Genomic DNA, 20,592 nt, shown 5'->3' with positions numbered 1-20,592 from the left:
GTCCCTAGTAGACATACATCATCTCCGAAATAGAAATCCTTGCACTCCAACATCTGGAGCAGCATTTCAGATACCACCTCCATAAATTGTCCAACCTGTTGACATCCTACGCTCACCTTGTGGCTCAATTATCCATTAACACCCATCCCACTCACAGTGAACCCTTTTGTAATCCAAAACTGTGCCTAGCTGACCTGTTCAGTTTCTCACATCCTCCAAAATTCCCTTCCAGCATCACACAAAACACAGAACCCAAGCAAATTCAAAATGTAGTTATTAACCTTTCCTCCAAAAACATCAGTTCCATAAAAGTTTTGTCCTACCCTTAGGCCTTCAGCCCTGCACCCAAGTTTAACCATAATGGATCTGTCAAAGACCTACTTTCCTGCTCCCAATGCCTACAGTGGAAACCCTTCTTCGCCACCAATTGCTCTAAGCAAAGCTAGCCTAATCCCAACATTGAACATTCTTTCTCACAGTTCATACCACCATCCATGAGCCTCCAGCCCCTTCCCACCTAACCAGCCCATGGTCACCATCCTTGAATTCCTTACCTCCAGCTTGATCTTATTATTCCTTTCTAAGAACAGTAAGCATTCATCAGAAGAAAGGAAAGGCAAACCCAACATGAAAACAGATCCTGACTTAATTGCCCTCACTGCTGACAAAACCTCCACCATTGTCGTGATGAGTCACAGAAACTACCTGACAAAATGTCTCTGTCAACTGTCTGACTCCTGCATCTACAGGGTCTGCTAGAGTAATTCCATCCCAGAAGTCCAGTATAACGTCCAGTCACTACTGAAATTCATAAGCCCTTTCCTGAACCTCTCCGGTAAGTCCCTACTGACCCATATGACACCTTGTACATCCCTTGACTGCATCCTACCAAGAGTCCACAAATCCAGCAATCCTGGACATCCCACTGTAGCCGGCTACTGTGCTCCCACTGCAAGAATTTCCACTCTTCCAGCCAAGTGCCCAAAACCTAGCCTTCCACATCAGAGATACTATCTACATTCTTCACCGACTTTACAATGTCCCCATCTCTTTCCCTCATGGATCCCTACTCATCACTATTGATGCCACCTACCTATACACCAACAGCCCTAATGCCCATCGCCTTGCCATTATCGAGCATTACCTCTCCCAGTATCCTGAAGACTCCAAACCAACCACTTCATTCCGTACACTCCTTACCAACTATATCCTGACCCACAACTACTAACTACTTTTCCTTTGTAGGTATGCAAACTAATCTGCAGGATAACCATGGGCACCAGCGTGGTACCTTCCTATGCAAACCTGTTTATGGAACAAATAGGAAACCTCCATAGCCTCCCAAAACTCCCAACTCCTAGTCTGGTTCAGGCTAATCATATCTTAAAGATATGAACTCAGGGCCAAGACACCCTATCCACATTCCTTCACAACCTCAACACCTTCTCTCACATCCAGTTCACCTGTTCCTCCTCCTACCCGATGCACCATCTGCTTTGACATTAACTTCCACCTCTCTGATGGCTTCACCCATACCTCTGTCCATCCCACTCATACAGCCTAGCCACCCATGGATGTGTATGTGCAGTGATGAGAACTGCCTTGCCCCAGTATGCTGCAGACCTTTCGAAGGCCTTCACAGACAGGCAATACCCGCCCAAACCTAGTTCACAAATGGATTTCCTGTGCCTTATCTCTCTCACACACACATCCAATCCTCTCATCACCCCTGAGAATCAGATACAAAGGAGTGGCCCCTCATCACTCAGTACCACCCTGGATTGGAACAACTGATACATATTTGTCACCAGGGCTTTGATTATCTCTCACCCTCCTGAAATGAGTGATATTGTACACAAGATACTTCCCATTCCTCCTAAAGTTATGTTTCATTGTCCACCGAATGCAAACAACATTGTAGTCGCTATGCCACTCCCACTCCCAATCCCTTGCCACGGGGATTGTATGCCTGTGACAGACCAAGGTAAAAGACCTGTCTAATTCGTGCATCCATCACATCGTCCTGCAGTCTGCCACAGGCTTATCCTATCCTATCAAGAGGCCAGGCTATCTGTGAAAGCAACCATGTCATATACCAACTCTGCTGCGAATGATGGATAGCTTTCTATGTCAGTATGACTACCAAGCAGCTGTCCAACAAAAGGAATGACCATCACCAAACTGTTGCCAAGAACGAAGTTGACCACCTGGTGGCACAACATGTAGCTGAGCACAACATGATCAGTTTCAGTTTCTGCTTTACAGTCTGGGACATCTGGGCCCTTCCCACCTGCACCAGCTGCTCTGAACTACACAGATGGGCATTCTCCTTAAAACACATCCTCCACTCCTGTAATCATCCTGGCCTCAATCTCGGGTAACTCTCTGTCCCCATACGGGTCACCTTTAATCCCAAGTATTTACATTCCTTTTAAAAGTGTGATGAAACATAGGCAGAATTCTTGTGAAGGATGTGGTTGATTTGTTTCAGCACAGGGCAGTGGTGTGTAGTTGGGGAGGGAAAAGGGGAAGCTCCTTCTTTGTGGCTTGTTGATGAGTGAATGTAGTAGTAGTGTTAAATGCAGGAAGGATGTGAATTTAACTTATGCTTGTCTTTAAAGTATGGAGGTGACATTTTGAAAGGAGTGTCATCTCTCAGAGAGAATTTGTGGTGGGGGTGGTGGTGGTGGTGCAGTTCTGCTCAAACAAAGCTCCCTATAAATTACACAACAGTGTTTTGTCTGATTTTTCATAGACAAACAAAGAGTGGAAAATGGACAAATTTGGTATAAAATAGACCAGCATGAGGTCTAGTTTTGTAATAAATGATTTATTTTCTTGAAAATAATCAGGGCAATTAAGGAAAAAAATACTGATTTGGTGGAATGGGAAATCAATAAATGGAGTATCATACTGACTAGCTTGAGGTCTGTTTTTGAAAAAAAAAAAAAAAAAAAAAAAAAAGTTAACTGATTTAAAGTAATAAAGGTAACTAAGAAAAAAGTAGTGATTTAATAGAAAATTGAAATATTTCATGAGCAGCTGCTGCTAGCTATGTAAATGAAGTGTCGGAAAGATTAACTCTTTGAGGCCTAACGTCTTTGGACATAAATCAAATGTTTTGTGAAATGATTGGCCAGAAAGAAATATAATAGACTTGAGAAAAAGAAATAAAATAGATTAGAGGAAGAATTTAATGGTGCTCAAAATCACAAACCGCAAATGAGATGCAGCAAAAGTTTCTCTAATCTATTTTATTTCTTATTTTTAGACAAATAATTTCACAATACATCTGACTGGTATTTATTTATTTATTTTTCAAAATTTATTTTTTTGGCTTGGTTTGGGTAGTGGTTCTTGAGAGACCATCAGAGAAGGATTCCTGTTTGGAAATGTTGCTCCCTTAGAAGGGGAGGACCAAGTGAAATTAAATGGAGTGAGTAAGTTGAAATTGTGTGTGGAGGGGGGGGGAGAGGTTGTGGCATGAGTGCATGCAGTATCCAACATATTATTTGTGCAACTATGTCTCATTTCATTCATACTTTTAGTGTATTCTGGCGTATATATTCTGCATGATGATATATTTTTCTTGTTGCAGATATACATACTGCACCAAATAGATGGATTCAGTACTTCACAAGTGCTGAGAATCGGCATGCTTTACCACTGTTTACTTCTCTATTGAACACTGTATGTGCATATGATCCAGTGGGTCTTGGTGTTCCTTACAACCATTTACTTTTCTCTGATTCTATGGAACCTTTAGTAGATACAGCCTTGCAGATATTGATAGTAACTTTAGATCATGATACAACCAGCAGTGCCCCTGAAGGAGAAGAGGTAAAGATCTGACATTCAGTTTATAGCTGTAATTTTTTTTATATAGCCTAAGGGATCACTTTTTAAATGAATGCAATCTGTACATGTAGGTTCCTGTACCAGACAATCTTTTTATAAATTATCTGTCAAGAATCCACAGAGATGAAGATTTTCATTTCGTTCTCCATGGATTTACCAGACTTCTTAACAATCCGCTGGTACAAACATACTTACCCAACTCAACAAAAAAAGTGCAATTTCATCAAGAGCTTCTGGTCTTTTTTTGGAAAATGTGTGACTACAACAAGGTATTGTTACATTCACCTTTTATTTAATCATAAGCTCACGTAATTTATTAATTTGTATTGCATCCTCAGTGTCAGTGAGAATGATATAACAAGAATCTCTCTCTCTTTCTCCCCCCCCCCCTCCCTCTCTCTCTCTCTCTCTCTCTCTCTCTCTCTCTCTCTCTCTCTCTCTCTCTCTTCCAGGTCCCTCTCCTCTACTTGTGTTAGCAGCAGGAGTAGATTAATGTGCAAAAGTAATTAATATTTTTCTAACAAAAATGGTATTGAAAAAGTGATGAAATATAATATTGTAGTGTGAAATTATGAACCCAAAGAAAAGGAGTTAAGTAGAAGACACACAAGAAACAATAGAAGAAGAAATAAGGAGCAATCAAATGTGATTGCATTTGGTGTGGGAAATAGGTGAGGGGTATAATTCTAAAGACGAAAAGAGTGTGTCAGGGACAGAGGGAAATACTGATAAATAACATAAGAGTTACTATTGATAAATGAGAAAGAACGGATGAGAGACAATACTTGGACTGATTTCTCAGTTGTCAGCTTTGTACATGCTGTTTTAACTGCTGACTGGAATTAATTATACTACTACTTTGTTTGTTGAGGTGACAGCAAATCATTATCTTCATATGCATGAATGAAAGCTACTAGTTTCATAAAAATCACTACCATTTTTAATATAACTGACAAAATGTACTGGTTAGTAAGTGTAAAGATGTAAAACAATTTTTGAATAAGCTTTTGTGTACCATGCTCAGTAATCAGTTTTGCACAGTTTTCTTATTGCCTGCTTTTATGGAATAAATACCCCAACAAGCTTCCTTAAGAAAGAAACTTTTTGTATTGTTAGTATTGAAAATATATTAAAATTTTTGGTATTCATTCAGTACACAAAAGCATGTTACATAATGGCTGAAGATGAAATGTGTGATTTAAGTAGGTTTTCAACTCATTGATTCCACTTTATTCCTTATGATTCAAAAGCATATAAGGTGTGTTACAAGGGCAAGGTAAAAAGTTCTTGCCCTGACACAGACGTGTTACTGACATTAATGAAACTTTTTTTGTTTTGTTGGTAAAAGGTGCTGAATAAAGTAAATTGAATGTGCATTTGCTCTGTGTAGTAGTTATGTTTGTGCAGCTTTTTAAAGTGGTCATGTTGCATGTGTTTTGGTCTAATTGGTAAACTTGAATTGTTTTGTTTTCGTCAGTTAACATAAATCCATCCAATACTGGTCAAGATTTGACATCTTCATTTACAACAGTTAAGAAAACAAGAGCTTAATTCAAATAAAAGTGTATGTGTCTTGAAGGTGATATAACAAAGATGCTGTAACATTGTATGAATGCCTAGTTTCGCGGCCATATATACTGGTAAATTTTTCTTGAGCTATCAGTGGTATCCATGGTTGGTGACTCACCAGTTAACAGTTGTCAAGGATCACTTGTCTTAAAGCCCATGGACATGCAACCACTGATGTAAGTGGACACTTGAGAAAATTTCCTCATCTTTTAGCACTGCATACTGAAGGATTTGAAGTAAGAATTGTTGAAATAGCCATCCTGTTGACCACACGTGGGACCCTTTGACTTTTACTTATTCCCACATTCCGGGAAACTTGTGTCTTAAAAGCATTTTGTGTGTATCAAAGTGGTTATGGTTGACATGTGTAGATATTTTGGTGACCTTTCAGAGTTGCTATCGAGATATGAAATCTTGCTCAATTTACTGTAAACCAGTTGCACAATTCTTCAGTTGGTTTCATGATAGTCGTAGGATTCTCATTCCAACTTTTGATATTCTGTTGCAAATGTAATTTTCTCAAGTTTTGTCATGAGTCATCAAATGCAGCTTCTGTTTCAGTCATTGTACATTTCAGATCACATCATCATCATCATCATCATCATCGTCATCATCATAACAACTTAAAATTTCCGTAGAAAGAAATTTAAAAATGAGTTTTCTTGATTGAGCATACAAAAATATCTATCTAAGGAATAATCTCCCTGATGTATATATTTCAAACATTCAGGGCATTGACATAGCAGCAGGTGTTCTGGCAATGAATCTGTATTGCATAAAGCATTTTATCCTAAAGGGAAACCTGATTCCTATTCACTTGATGGGCATGGTTATTAAACTTAAATTATTTATCGTAATACCTGAAATTTTTGAGTTTGGCTCCTTAAAAATCCCATGCTGTACTGTGTAAAGTATCTTAAAGGTAACTTACCTGATAACAATATTATGTAAAGGAAAGTTGCTGCTCACCATGTAGCAGAGATGCTGAGTCGCAGATAGGCACAACAAAAAGACTGTCACAAATAGAGCTTTTTGCATTCCATCCTGGATTTTCCACTGATCTGATAAGTTTATTAATGAATGGTATGACTCTTATCTTCTGTTAGATAATTAGATGTAAATTATATTTTATGGATTTGCTCTCATCTGTTTAATTTAAATTGGAAACCCAAGAAAAGCTTTTTGTATCAGCAATATTTATTTATGTCTTATGAATTTAATTTTAAATAACATAATTTACTTTCAGAAATTCCTATACTATGTTTTGAAGAGCAGTGATGTTCTTGAAATTTTGGTGCCAATTCTCTATCATCTCAATGATTCAAGGGCTGATCAATGTAAGCAGGCATCATCTTGCTTCATTTCTATAGTATTCCAGTATTATGAACACAGTTTCAGATATTTCCTAATCACAACTGTTCTGATTTTTCTCCTTAGCTCGTGTGGGCCTGATGCACATTGGAGTATTTATATTGCTCCTGCTCAGTGGAGAGAGAAATTTTGGTGTCCGTCTAAACAAACCTTACACTGCCACAATACCAATGGATATACCTGTGTTTACTGGTAAATTAATTATCTGATGTGAATTTGGCGTATTTATTTGAACTATCTATGTAGATACTGATGTCTTTTTTTTCCCTTTTTCAGGAACACATGCAGATCTCTTAATCATTGTTTTTCACAAGATTATTACTACTGGACATCAGCGTTTGCAGCCTTTATTTGACTGTCTTCTGACGATCCTTGTTAATGGTACTGAACCTTTCTTGAAAAGAATTCGTAATTATTGAAGGAAATTTTAATTTCATTTTTGTAATTTTGAAAATATTCTTATGTTTCAGTGTCACCATATTTGAAAACCCTTTCTATGGTTGCAAGCACAAAACTGTTACATTTGTTGGAAGCATTTAGTACTCCATGGTTCCTATTTTCATCTCCAACAAATCACCATTTAGTTTTCTTTTTACTTGAAATCTTTAATAACATCATACAGTACCAGTTCGATGGTAAGTTTTGTTACAAGTTCCATAATATAGTGTGGCTAAATTGATTTGAATCTGAATTCCTGTTGTTTATATGGTGACAAACTGCTCAAAATGATTCCATATCTTTACTGGGTTACATGCTAAACAAGTATTAACAGTATAACTATGGAAACAGTTGCTCTAGTTTTCTTAACAATGTATCTCAAACTGCTGCTGCTACGACCTTATGAGCAAGAGATTGGTTTCAGTAATGATGAAGGGAACTTCTTAAGCAGAAGTCATTGGAATAACATACAATTTACTGATTTGCAAGATACATTTCAGATAAACACTTTCAATTTTTATAATGTATATTTCATTGGAGGATTTAAAGATTTTTCTGCTAACAAGGCAAATGATGCACCAAAGAAGCCAATAAATCTTCAGTAGTTATTGTATGTTCATGGGGAAAATGTGTGTTGCAGTGTTTTGTTCTTTGTAGTTTTTAAATCTCAGCCAGTGCCACCCCCAACAAGTCTTTCCTTGTCATCCTGTAAGTTCTCCCCTGACCCAGAATTCTGTGTGCTTTTACCATAACTTTTTCCAGGAGGAGGAGCCACTGGCTCTGAAAGCTTGCACATTTCCATAACTTAAGTTTTTAAAAGTGATAATAATAAATGGTTTCTGTGAAACTTGGAAACTTTATATTCCTACAAATTTGTAGAGCCCTGCATCAATCAACAGAAGGATTAACAACAGTTTTTGGCCCTCTGATGATGATGATGATGATGATGATGATGATGATGAATACAATAAAATTACTTGAGCCTTATTTTGCTTGTTACTGTGTAGTAGCATGTGATTAGGTGGATTTTGAATATACAGTTAGGACTCATATTTTAAATATGAGAATATGAATTTTAAATAAGAGAATGATGCAAGAAAAAATTTCATATGTTGTGCCAAAAGGAGAAACAACCCAAAAGAAAAAAAAAACTATTGCATAAAACAAGTTTGAGTGTGGAACACTGAATTAGAATCTTGGTGATAGGTTTATCTATGCATTAACTTTTAGGCATTATAACAGATCTGTTTTTGCTATTTTGGAACACTGTTAAGAGTGAAAGAAGGTGATGAAATATGTGGAAATGGTAACTTTAGGCGAAATTGAAAAAGTAATTAAAATATAACCTGTGTACTGCTTAAAGCCATTAAATCTTTATATACTCTGTTCATCATAAGAATAAATCAGATGTAAACAAACACAAGTACAGTGGTTGGTCAGAAGCTGTAGCACGCACACAAGGTGGTGTTAAGCTCTTGTAAGTAGGACCTACTTACGTATTATATTTTAATACTAAGTTCCATTAAATGAAACTTTTAGGATATTCTAAAGTATTAACAGCCATCAAGGTTTTTCTCAATCATGCTTTAGCTTTATAGTTTTTATTTCAAAAATTATGTACAGTCACAGTGTCTGTACTGTTGTGCTCTGATTTTTGCACTGTTAATACGCAATATATGGCTGAGGCTGCTTACTGCCCCGTAGTGGAACACACTTGTGGAACATGGTTAGAAAGTGCCGAGAAATGGGTTGTTCATAATGTTTTTCATAAAGTTACAGAAAAAGCGACTTTGAAGTTTTCTGAGGGACTGTATTTGATACAATGGAGATACAGATGCATGTTGGATATGTAGCAGAATTGGTAGCATAGTAGATTGGGTTTGCTGGTTCAGATCTCACCATGGTCTTTTTTTCGTTCAATTTGAAGTACCGACATCTCGTAATTGTAAAATTCATAATCATTTTTTGCAAATAATGCATGTCTTCTTGTTTCTAATTACATATTGCATGCAAAATCCCTGTTTTCATTTCAAATACAAGTTCCTAATTATTGATATTTTATGAAAGATTGTTAGTAATGGTTGCTTAAATTAAGAAAACATAATTTAATTTTTTAGGACAGAAATGAAAAACCAAATACTTTTTATTTGGACTATGTCCACTGTGTTATATGACAGATGTAGTCTCTCAACCAGAGTGATAAGTGTCATAGAAACATGAAAAACAATGATTTTCACAGCATCAAGCACACCATACAAATGCTGTGTTTTTACATTTACCACTGTACTGTTACAATATGAACCCAACAAAACTGATCTGGAGCCAAGTTAAGGGATTCATCATGAGAAATATCAAGACTCTGCCAGACATACTGGAACTAATGCACCCAGCTTTTTCACATGTTACTGCTGAATGCTGGTGGGATATAGAACGACATGTCACAAAAGAGGAGAAAATGTGGCGCCTGGATGGTTTCACGGATTCTGTTGTTGATTGCCTCATTACCAACATAGTGGATGACAATTTCACAACTGAAATGTATTTATCAGATTGGGATAAGGAAGGAGCTAAGAGACTAATTAATACCTTCAGTGGCTTCGGTATTAAGCAATACGTGAAATCCCAAGCAGTAAGCTTTTGCATGACATGTAGTTCACTTAGAAAATTTACCCGTCTCTAAGTTAGGCATTTTCATCAATCTTGTTCATAATGAGAATACTATGTTAGGTGGGAACGAGAGCATTATATGTTTTCAGTCACATCACCCAAGAAACATGCGGTAGTGCTGGAGTTTTGCCTAATATTATTTCATTATCTTTAAAAATTAAATGACATTTGAAGCTATATTGTTTCTCTGCTGGTCTCTCTAACATCTGAACTGCAACTGCTCATATAATTGCAGATTAGTTGGACAGCACTGACCAGCCAGCTGGTCCAAGTTTAATGAGCCAGTAAAACTTTTGTTCTGCATTATCGCTCAGTCTGTGTGCGAGTAACACAGCATAAAACATATTCTTATGATCCTACTTGACTGTACAGGACACAGCTTGGCGTCCACTCCACATGAAACAAAATCCATTGAGATTCAAGTAAACGTGATAGAATACATGGCGTAATGTTTATATCAGCTTTATTCTTATTATGAACAGAGTATAAAAGTAAACAGGTTAAGTTCTAGATGACAGAAAACATTGGAAACATATGAGAGAATTTTGTGACTTCACTGTTGAATTGAAAGCTAGTGAACATAAAGCCATGTATATAAGAGTCATTTTCAGAAGTGGAACTGGGAGAAATCTACGCCATATTGTGTATAAATACTTTAGTGGAAACTGAAATTACAATTATTATAAAAGACAAAGTTTACTGGAGAAAGAAACATAAAAGATTTTGATTGAAAAACGGGTTATAGAATCAAAGAGTATTTCTCAAAATATCCATATAATAAATGTTAATTTGCACCACTGGTCTGTGACTTTTAGGGTGCTCTTAAGTTAATTTGTGGCAGTAACCAATATCCTGCAACAACAACAAAAAAATGCTTTAGGGCTATCTGAGATTTTACTGTTAAACTGAGGAAAGCTTTGCAAGAACAATTTGGCATGAAGGCCACTGGTACTGCCTGAATTAAAGAAGAAATGGGAAGACTCTCTTGAAGAGTATTTTCTCATGTTGAAAGATGTTGTTAACAACTCACTATTAAAGTGTGCAATAGACGAGTTAAAGGTGATTCTGGAATAAAATGTTTGCTTTATGGTGTGGGGAAATGTGAAAGATTGTAAGGAAAAATGGAGCATTATGAAAGAGCTGTTAAGTCGTTGCCAAAAAGAAATTACAAAAATTACAGCAACAGAAATTTTTGAAACTCCTGTAACAATTGCGTTAAAAGACTAGAGTAATGGGAACACCAAATGCACAGTTTGGGAGACATAAAAGCTTAACTTAAGGAACATCTGGAACATTTTAATCAAATGGTAGTATATACATGACTCACTGTTTATATAAACATAGAGGAGGGGTTGGTGATAAGAAGATGTGACATGTAAAAATATTTGATAACTACCAATATTAATATCAAATCTATGGTTTCTGGTGTCACTAGACTTATTGGTGGAAGTCACTGTGACGTTTCATGCATATAGTTGTGAATGGCAAGGGGGAGGTTGTGAAGACAGGACAATGACATATCAGGATACCACTGTAATGCCTGAAACAGTTTCTATCAGAATTGTCACACACATCACCTGCTATCTGGACAGATTTACTGCGAAAATAAGGGGTGAAAAGGCATGACATAAAAGCATAACTGAGGAACATTCAACCAAATTTGGTATATGCATGACTCATTGTTTGTATAAAAATTTTGTAAGAATGATATACCACTAGCAGTGGGGGGGGGGGGGGGGGGGGGGGTTGATAAGGTGTGACATGTAGAAACAACTGAAAATCGCCAAAGTGGCATCAACTTGAAATACTTGCACCAGGCAAACTATCTAGCTGACAGGAGGTCCTAGCCACACGGCATTTTCCATTTACCTGAAAACGACCTTTAGTATTTCATTCCTGTAATTAGTTTACTTGGAATACTTCAAAAGTGTTAAGTGCAATCTGTCTTATGTGTATTGTCCATTGGACCAACCGCATCGTGAGAATGAGTATGTACTGTGGTGGGAGGGCAGAATAAGAAATCATGTAGTGAGCAAACTTACAGGTGCTAATTTCAAAGTAATGTTGCAGGAAATAACTCTGCAGTCAAGTAAAAAGAGCTTAATAATCAATGATATCACTCAAGGATCGGATCTAGTATAAAGAAAGTGACAACAAATAAAGGTGTCACTACAGTAGCTTGCATCACAATGTGGATTTTCAGATAACTGTGACACCCAACCTTAAACAGTTTACTTTTCTGTTTACTCTCTCCACTCAAGGTGCAACATACACCAAATAACAACAAATACCTCTGTCTAACAGGAAATAAACATACCTACAACAAGCCATAGTAATCCATTGAACACAGTAAACTGAACAGGACAGTCATAGTGTTGCAGCCACTGACCTATATGCTTGCACACCAGGTACATGGCATCTATCCTGTCTAGTCAATATCACCATTTCCCTTCTCAGAACACAAAAAAAAGTTACCACTTTGTACTACTAAATAAGAAACCAATGCATCTGTCACAGAAAATTACTAGGGATCCGTTAAGTTACTAGCACAATGGGATTGTGAGCAGACAAACCTTTGCTTCAAACTTGGGTGTAATAACACCTTGGCTTTCTTGTCTTTTTCATCAATAACAATACAGTTTTAGGTGTGTGATTGAGTGCCCGCAATATCAGGCACACACAAATCAGTAATGCATGCATGCAAAAAAAAAAAAAAAAATCCTGTCACCACCACTTTCAGCCTTGATTTTAAATGAATCATAAACAATGCCTCTTCCAGTGTTGATGTAGTGTGAACCCACTATAACCCTATATGGAAAAAAAAAATAAAAGGTCACTCATTACATCAACACAAGGTAGTAGTAGCATGATCCATCTTTTCTATGATTTCATTATTAGAATGGCTGTTGTAGTGTCCAGCATTTATCACTAAATCCAGTCTTCACATCTTCCAGGTTTATTTTGCCGTAAGATCGCAATTAGATACCTTTCTGTTTAGGAATTATTGATACGTGTTTGTATCAGTGCAGCGAGCTTGCTGCTCACCCACAGTTGTAAATTAACATGGATCTCGCATTGGCAGTAGTACCTCAGTACATGCACCTTTAAAGCAACAAATTGCAATCGCTTACTGAGAAATGAGCTAACCATTCAATGTATTGCCCACTACTAATTTCAACAGAATAGAAATGGATCACCATTTACAATATACACGGTTATCTTTTCCAGTGTGTACAAACTCTAGGGTTGATCAATGGGAGGATATGGAACAAAATAGTTCTAATGACCTTATGTCCGGAAGTGCATAGTTCCCATGCTAGAGACCATTTATTCAATCATACTTTGTTTCAGAGGCTGCGGTCTAATATTCACTGTACCATGCAGCCACAGTTAAAATATGCGTGGTTTCCTCCTAGAGGGTGGTACTGTATCTTGTACGTCATGCCCCAGTGCCCACTTCTGCCATAGTCATGGGTAATGTTGTGTCCGATTCACTTCTCTTGCTGATTCATCTTATAGTGGATGTGATACAGAATTGTACACAATGGCTCCATATTCAAATCACGAGCTTGCCAAAATAGTTTTTACTTATGGAAAGGCAAATGGTAATAGGCAGCTGACAGCAAGGTTGTATCAGGAGACCTATCTACACCAACAAACACCATAGCATTCAATGTTTGCTACAGTGTTTCACTGTTTGCCTGAGAAAGGGGTATTTTAGGAAGCAGGAAATCATGAAGGAAGTACCTGAAATGTTCGGACATCCCAGACTTGGAGGAAAATGTGATTATCACTGTGGAAGGTGGCTGCTATGCCTGTACCAGGCAGTTGACCCACCAGGACAGGGTATGCCAGATATCAGCGTGGAACATTCTTCATGACAATTGCTACTATGCCTATCACTTATAGTGTGTGCAGGGCTTACTAGCAATAGACTTTCCACATCGGGAGCAGTTTTGTCACTGGTTTCTTCACCAGGTAACCATGATTCCGGGATTCGTGTCATCCTTCTTATTCACAGATGAAGCTACCTTTACACGGAGTGGTATCTTTAACTTTCATAACAGTCATCTGTGGGATAATATGCAGAGCATCTGTGGGATAGTGTGCAGAACATCCATGGTATGGTGACAGTGAATCATCAGCATCGGTGCAGCCGGAAAGCGTGGGCTAGGATAATTGGCCACTGTATTTTGGGACCAGTCTTTCTTTCACATCACCTAACAGGCCAGAACAATCTGTGTGGTTTTTACAGGTGACTATGCCTCCCCTGCTGGAAGAACTGCCTTTGATGATTCGAAGGGCTATGTGGCCACTACATGATGATGCCCCAGCCAATTTTGCTGTTAATGCCTGGATGCATCTCAGTTGTGTCTTCACTGGTTGATGGATTGGATTGGGGGGGGGGGGGGCTGTCCAGCTCCATGCCCTGCTTATTCACTGGATCTCAAACTGTGTGATTTCCAATTATGGGTCAATCTCAAAAGTTTTGCATATGCAGAGCCCATTCCAGATGTGGAGACAGTAGAGCAGCATATTCGTGTACCGTTCAGATGCAGCCTGGCTGATGTGAACATGTGAGAGAGAACATGCTACGGCATGTACAAGCATGCATTGAGGCACATGGAAACTATTTGCAACACAAACTGTAACTGTGTCTGCATGGTACAGTGGATATTAGACTGCAGTCTCTGCAACAATGTATGATGGAATAAATGGTTTGTAGCATGTAAACCATGCTTTTCCGGACATAAGTTCATTAGACCCTTTTTGTTCCCTATCCTCTTATCAACAAATTGCAAGAGTTTGTACACAGCGGAAAAAATCACCCTTATAGTGGCAATCAGTCCAGTACCATTATTGTAAGTTCCAGTCTTAAATCAGTGATTTCTACTTTCTGTAGCAAACATTTTGACAATTGACAGCCCACAAAAATTATTCTCTCTCAAATAGTTTTCCAAATACTTGCAACCTATTTTATGCAGTATGAAACTAATAGATGGGATAAGTCTGTTTCAACTCCCGACTTTCAAAACTTACTCGATAACCTTAAACTTCAGATTAGTATTGAAGATACCACTTTGCAACCCTGTTAAAGGTCCCCCACATGGATCGCCCGATTGAAATCGTTTACTTAAGTTGCAGTTCGGGTTCCACCATGGTATGCAAAGCCACAAGCAGTGCATCTATGAGGGTAATCCCAAAAGTAAGGTCTCCTATTTTTTTTATAAGTACATAGGACTGTTTATTTCTACAATGGTTTACATCAGTTTACAGATTGAACATTTAGCTATTTTTTGACATATTCACCATTTCTGTCGATGCATTTTTGTAGACGCTGTGGCAGTTTTTGTATGCCCATGTCATACCAGCTCACCGCCATGCTGTTTAGAAAGTTATAAACCTCTTCTTTGACCTTGTCGTCGGAGCTGAATCACTGGGACCACAATTAACGCTGACAGGTACTGTGAGACTCTGAAAAAACTCAAACCGGCAATTCAGAACTGGAGAAGAGCAATGTTGAGCAAGGGCATACACATTCTCCGTGACAACGCTCACCCACACATCACTCGGCAAACCATTGCTCTCCTGCAACAGTTTCAGTGGAACATAATAACCCACCCACTCTATAGTCCTGACTTGGTGTGCAGTGACTATCACCTGTTCCCTAGGTAAAAGAACATTTGACCGGATAGCGATTCAGCTCTGACAGCAAAGTGAAAGAAGAGGTTCATAACTGTCTGAACAGCATGGCGGCGAGGTGGTATGACATGGGCATAGAAAAACAGCCACTGCATCTACAAAAATGCATCGACAGAAATGTTGAGTATGTCGTAAAATAGTTAAATGTTCAAGCTGTGAACTGATGTAAACCATTGTAGTAATAAACAGGTCTATGTACTGCGCAACTTTTTCATAAGCTATTGACCATTCTTTTTCCCAGTTCCTCACTTAATAAACCATTGTTTCAGAATTTTCTTATAGTTATGTCTGCACAATATGTTAGTGAGGTGATACTATGTAATCTCTGCCATGTTTCTCCAAAAGAAGCAAATTTTAATGTGGCAAAGAGAGAAATGTAAATCTTACTCAAAATTCAGCATTCTTGATGCTTCTCTGAAAGTTACAAATGGTTAAAATGTCGGACAAAAAGAAATTGCTGCTTTTGTTGCATTTTCAGTGGAATTCTTCCTAGATACTAACCAAATTGGAGGTGATGGCAAATCTTTTTGAATGGTCACCATGAAAGGTTGAGCATGGAGGGACTCCACTCAATATTTACAAAAAATGAGAGTGTAAGCCTCAGTTTAGAGTGACACTTCCCCTACAGCACCTGCCTGCAACCCCCCCCTCCCCCCCTCCCCCCCTCCCCCCCCCCCCCCCCCCCCGCACCACCACCACCACCACCACCACCACCACCACCTCCTCCTGCCAGCTGTGCATCTACCTGCCACGTTATTCTACTTGAACTCTACCCTGTACCACTATTAGTTATTTCCTTTCCTGTCCCACATGCAAATAGAGCCCTAATTTCTTTATTTCATCTTCATAGTCATTATGCGAAATATATGTTGGCAGCAGTAAAATCATTCTGCAGTCAGCTTCCAATTCTGGTTCTCTAAATTTTCTCAGTAATGTTCTTCAAAAAGACTGTTGCCTTCCCTTCATGGATTCCCATTTGAGCTCCCGAAGCATCTCCGTAATACCAGCGTTGTGTTTGAACATACTGAAAACAAACGTAGCAGCCCATCTTTGAATTGCTTCGATGTCTTCCTTTAATTTGACCTGGTGCAAATCTCAAAAATTTGAGCAGTACTCAACAATGGGTTGCACTAGTGTCCTATTCGTGGTCTCCTTTACAGTTGAACCACACTTTCCCAAAATTCTCCTAATACACTGAAGTCAACCATTTGCCTTCTGTACTACAATCCTTAAAAACTCATTTCATTTCATATTTCTTTGCAATGTTACACCTAGATATTTAATTGATGTGACTCTGTTAAGCAGCAAATGACTAATGCTGTTTTTCAACATCACAGGTTTGTTTCTCCTACTCATCCACATTAACTTATATTTTTCTATAATTAGTGCTAGCTGTGATTCAAAATTTGAAGTTCAGTACTGTTACGAAAAGGATAGGTTGCAACTCCTATAAAGATGACACAGTGAGTTACAGACAGGCACAGTAAAAAGACTGTTACACACTGAGCTCTCAGCTAAAGATTTCTTCAGAAAAGGAAAGAAGAAATGAAATACACACATTCACACCTCATGCATAATGACCAGCTCTCTCTGGCCACTGCAGCCAAAATGCAATGTGTCATGTCGAGCAGAAGCAGCAATCTGGAGTGGGGCGGGAAAGGTAGAGGGATAACAGGGTACTGGCCGGGAAAGAGAAGTCACTGCTGCCTGACCGAGCATAGACTACCAAGGACTAGATGGTGAAAAGAGAAGGCTGCCTAATGAGAGGGGGAATGAGGGCTGTGAAGGAGAGCAGCAGAGAGGGGAAAAGGCTGGTGGTGTTGACACAGAGCAGAGCACAATGAGCATGGGGGACTTGAATTGGCAGGAAGTGAGAGGACAGAGGGGCAAAATGTGTTGGTTGAAGGGTTTGGAGACCATAGGTTACCTTAGGCTGTTAGACTGGGATGGTTTCTGGAGTGGAGAATGCGTTGTAAGGATAACCGCCATCTGCGTAGTTCAGAGAAGCTAGTGGTGGAGGGGAGGAACTAGATGGCCTAGGTATTGAAGCAGGCATTGAAATGAAGCACATTATGTTCAGCTGCATGTTGTGCCACAGGGTGGTCCACTTTACTCTTTGCCACAATTTGGTGGTGGCCGTTCATCCTGGTAAACAGCTGCTTGGTAGTCATACCAATATAAAAAGCTGTGCAATGATTTAGCCGAGCTGGGATATGACATGGTTGCTTTCACAGGTGGCCGGCCTCTGATGGGCTATGATAGTTCTGTGACAGGACTGAAATATGATTGCTGGGGAAAGGGGATGGGATTGGGTGTAGCATAGACATGGATTAGGATTATGTGGAGATTGGGTGGGGTATGGAACACCGTGTTAGGAGATGTGGGAAGGATCTTGGGCATAATGTCCCTCGATTCAGGGCATGATGATTGATCATCAAAGCCCTGATGAAAGATGTGGTTCAGTTGTTCCAGTCCAAGGTGGTACAAGGTAATGAAGGAAGGTTGACATTGTTAGGGTGAGTAGCAATCCATCCTCTTCAAAATGTTGTTGATATTGCAACCTGGACTTCACATTTTTTTGAGTGTTCAGGGGAGTAGATTAAGTCTGGGAAATCCCGTGCTTTGCATGTGGTCAGTTACATCTTGCATGCTCGCAAGTAGGACAGCTGCAAAATTTCTTACGCAGAAGACAGGAAGACCAAAAATATTGTATATCTCAAGGCAATTAAATAAACTTTTTACAACTTAATTTAATGCACAAAAAGTCTGCCTTTTATGTTGTAATTGTAAATTTGTCTGTTTTGTATAGGTGTTTCTACTTATAAAGAGTGAGGCAATGCAATGCATTCAAAGTGCAGCTAGTGCTGTATAAGACAGAATTCATAGTAGTGAAAGGAAGGTGAAAAATAGATGACATCTAAAATATATTTCTGTGGTGATAAATACAACCGTGCATGATGGTGGATGGTAAATATATTAGTTTGAGATAGTACACTACAAGAACCCGAATTGATTTTATCATGAGTGCGTTTGATACTATTGTAAGATAGACAAACCTAACAAACATGTAAATGTATGTCATGAAAGGTGGGGACAGGAAGATCTACTAATGCAATGGATTTGGTGTGATGTGATATGTACACTGATTTTGTCAGTGCAAATGTAAAGATCTGTATGACAGGAGCATATATTTCAAGTTGAGACAGCCTTGGTGAAATGTTGGTGCACCAGGTTACAAAATTAGCAGATGTGATTTTCATTATAACAGTGTCTACAACCTGGGAAAACTTGAAACATTCATCCCTACCTCTGTATCCAAATTTCTTATACATTATCATCAGTGAATTGCGATCTGAATCTGAACCTGCTTCCTGTTACCATCCAATATCTAATGTCAGAGTCTCTGTCTCACAATGTTGTAACACATCTGGTATCTTCCCATGTCTCCAGGTCTTTTCAAAATATAGCTCTTGTTATTCTAGAACAGTGTATTTGTGATTACTAGCTGAAATTTATTGCAGAACTCAAGCAGTCTTACTCCACTCTCATTCCTATACCACACCCATATTCATCCATAACTCTGTCTTCTATGTTGTTCTAACCACCACGATTATTAGAATTTTGTCTCCCTTTCCATACTGAGTTGTCCATTCAGTGCCCTCATATTCTCTCTCTCTTCACTATCTGCTTTTGACATTAGCATATATACCTAAACTGTTGTTGCTGTTGGATTGCTTTTGATTCTGATGAGAGAAATTCATTCATGTAACTGTTCACAGCAACTCACTCCTTACCTTATTTTCGTATTCATAACAAATCCTATTCCAGGTACACATTGTTCTTCTGATATTGATATTAACTTATATTGATCTGACTAAAAGTCATACTCTTTCCATTTCACTTCAATAACTAGCATTAAATCTATATTGAGCCTTTGCATTTCTCTTTTGAGATTTCATTTTTAATGTATGCGTGATCTATTTGAAATTTTCAGGGAACTCCAATCTTGTGTACACAATTATTCGCAAGAGGCAAGTTTTCCATGCATTGGCCAATCTTCCATCAGATTATGGGACTATTTCAAAGTCCCTCAGTAAAAGAACTCGCCGTCACCTACCGAGCACGTCATCTGCCGAGAATGTAAAGGACCTTCCTAGTATGGAGGGATCGCATCCAGCATTGCCTGCTGAACCTGGAACACTTAAGGCAACGCTTCCAGACACACCAGGTAAATTTTAGAAAATAAATTCAACACATATAAAGTACATAAAGAATTGCATTACCTGGAAAAGCATATGCGTTGGAGCAGTAACACGCCTATTTCTTGAAAGTACACCATAGTTTCCCACTAAAAAGAGTTATTAAGTGTGATACAACCAAAAGTGATGATTTCAAGCTCTCAGATCTTTTCTACTTTTGTAGGAAGGCTCAAAGGAGGCATGATTAGAGTAATTAATTTTTTCAGCATCTTGATTGCACCATAATTAAAAGGGAAAAAAATCTGGAAAGTTGTTACAAAGTAAGTTAAAATGAATAATTGAAAAAATTTTTGTGAGTTAGTAATTTACAAAAAACTTATACAACGGTTGGAACTTAAATAGTGGCAACTATTTGTTCACAACCAATACAAAAGAGTTTACATGTTTGCACCTGTTGCTGTCCTTCAAAGTAGTCACCAGCATTGTGTTGAACCTGCTGTCAGCGATGTGGAAGGCATAGTATAGTGTTAGCAGAGCCTGTTCTGTTGGTGGTGCGAATGGAGCAGTCTGCTGCCTGTCGAATCTCTGGAACAGTTCTGAAGCGAATGCCATAAAGTAGTTCCTTCATCTTTGGAATCAAATAAAAGTAACAAGGACTTAAGTCCGGGGAGTATGGTGGATGGTGCAGTACTTCCCAGTCCCATTGACCGAACAGAGCAGCCACAGCTTGCGCTGTATGCACCTGCGTATTGTTGTGCAAAATGATGGGTGGGTTGTGCAGAAAGTG

At 38.5% G+C, this 20,592-nt stretch overlaps 1 protein-coding gene across 1 annotated transcript in view; it reads left to right on the top strand.

Annotated features, from left to right (window-relative positions):
- The window catches only part of LOC124551183 (protein HID1), an 87,820-nt gene that overhangs the window by 41,718 nt on the left and 25,510 nt on the right, over nucleotides 1-20,592 (top strand). Inside the window, exons 6-12 of the mRNA XM_047126175.1 lie at nucleotides 3,599-3,840; nucleotides 3,930-4,127; nucleotides 6,674-6,764; nucleotides 6,865-6,990; nucleotides 7,075-7,179; nucleotides 7,269-7,433; nucleotides 19,601-19,834. Of these exons, the coding sequence (XP_046982131.1) occupies nucleotides 3,599-3,840; nucleotides 3,930-4,127; nucleotides 6,674-6,764; nucleotides 6,865-6,990; nucleotides 7,075-7,179; nucleotides 7,269-7,433; nucleotides 19,601-19,834 (1,161 nt within the window). The remainder of the gene's footprint in view (nucleotides 1-3,598; nucleotides 3,841-3,929; nucleotides 4,128-6,673; nucleotides 6,765-6,864; nucleotides 6,991-7,074; nucleotides 7,180-7,268; nucleotides 7,434-19,600; nucleotides 19,835-20,592) is intronic.

Source organism: Schistocerca americana, chromosome 1, assembly GCF_021461395.2.
Source record: "Schistocerca americana isolate TAMUIC-IGC-003095 chromosome 1, iqSchAmer2.1, whole genome shotgun sequence".
NCBI lineage: Eukaryota > Metazoa > Arthropoda > Insecta > Orthoptera > Acrididae > Schistocerca > Schistocerca americana.
The sequence above is the reverse complement of the archived record's forward strand: the minus strand, read 5'-3'. Positions and strand labels throughout refer to the sequence as shown.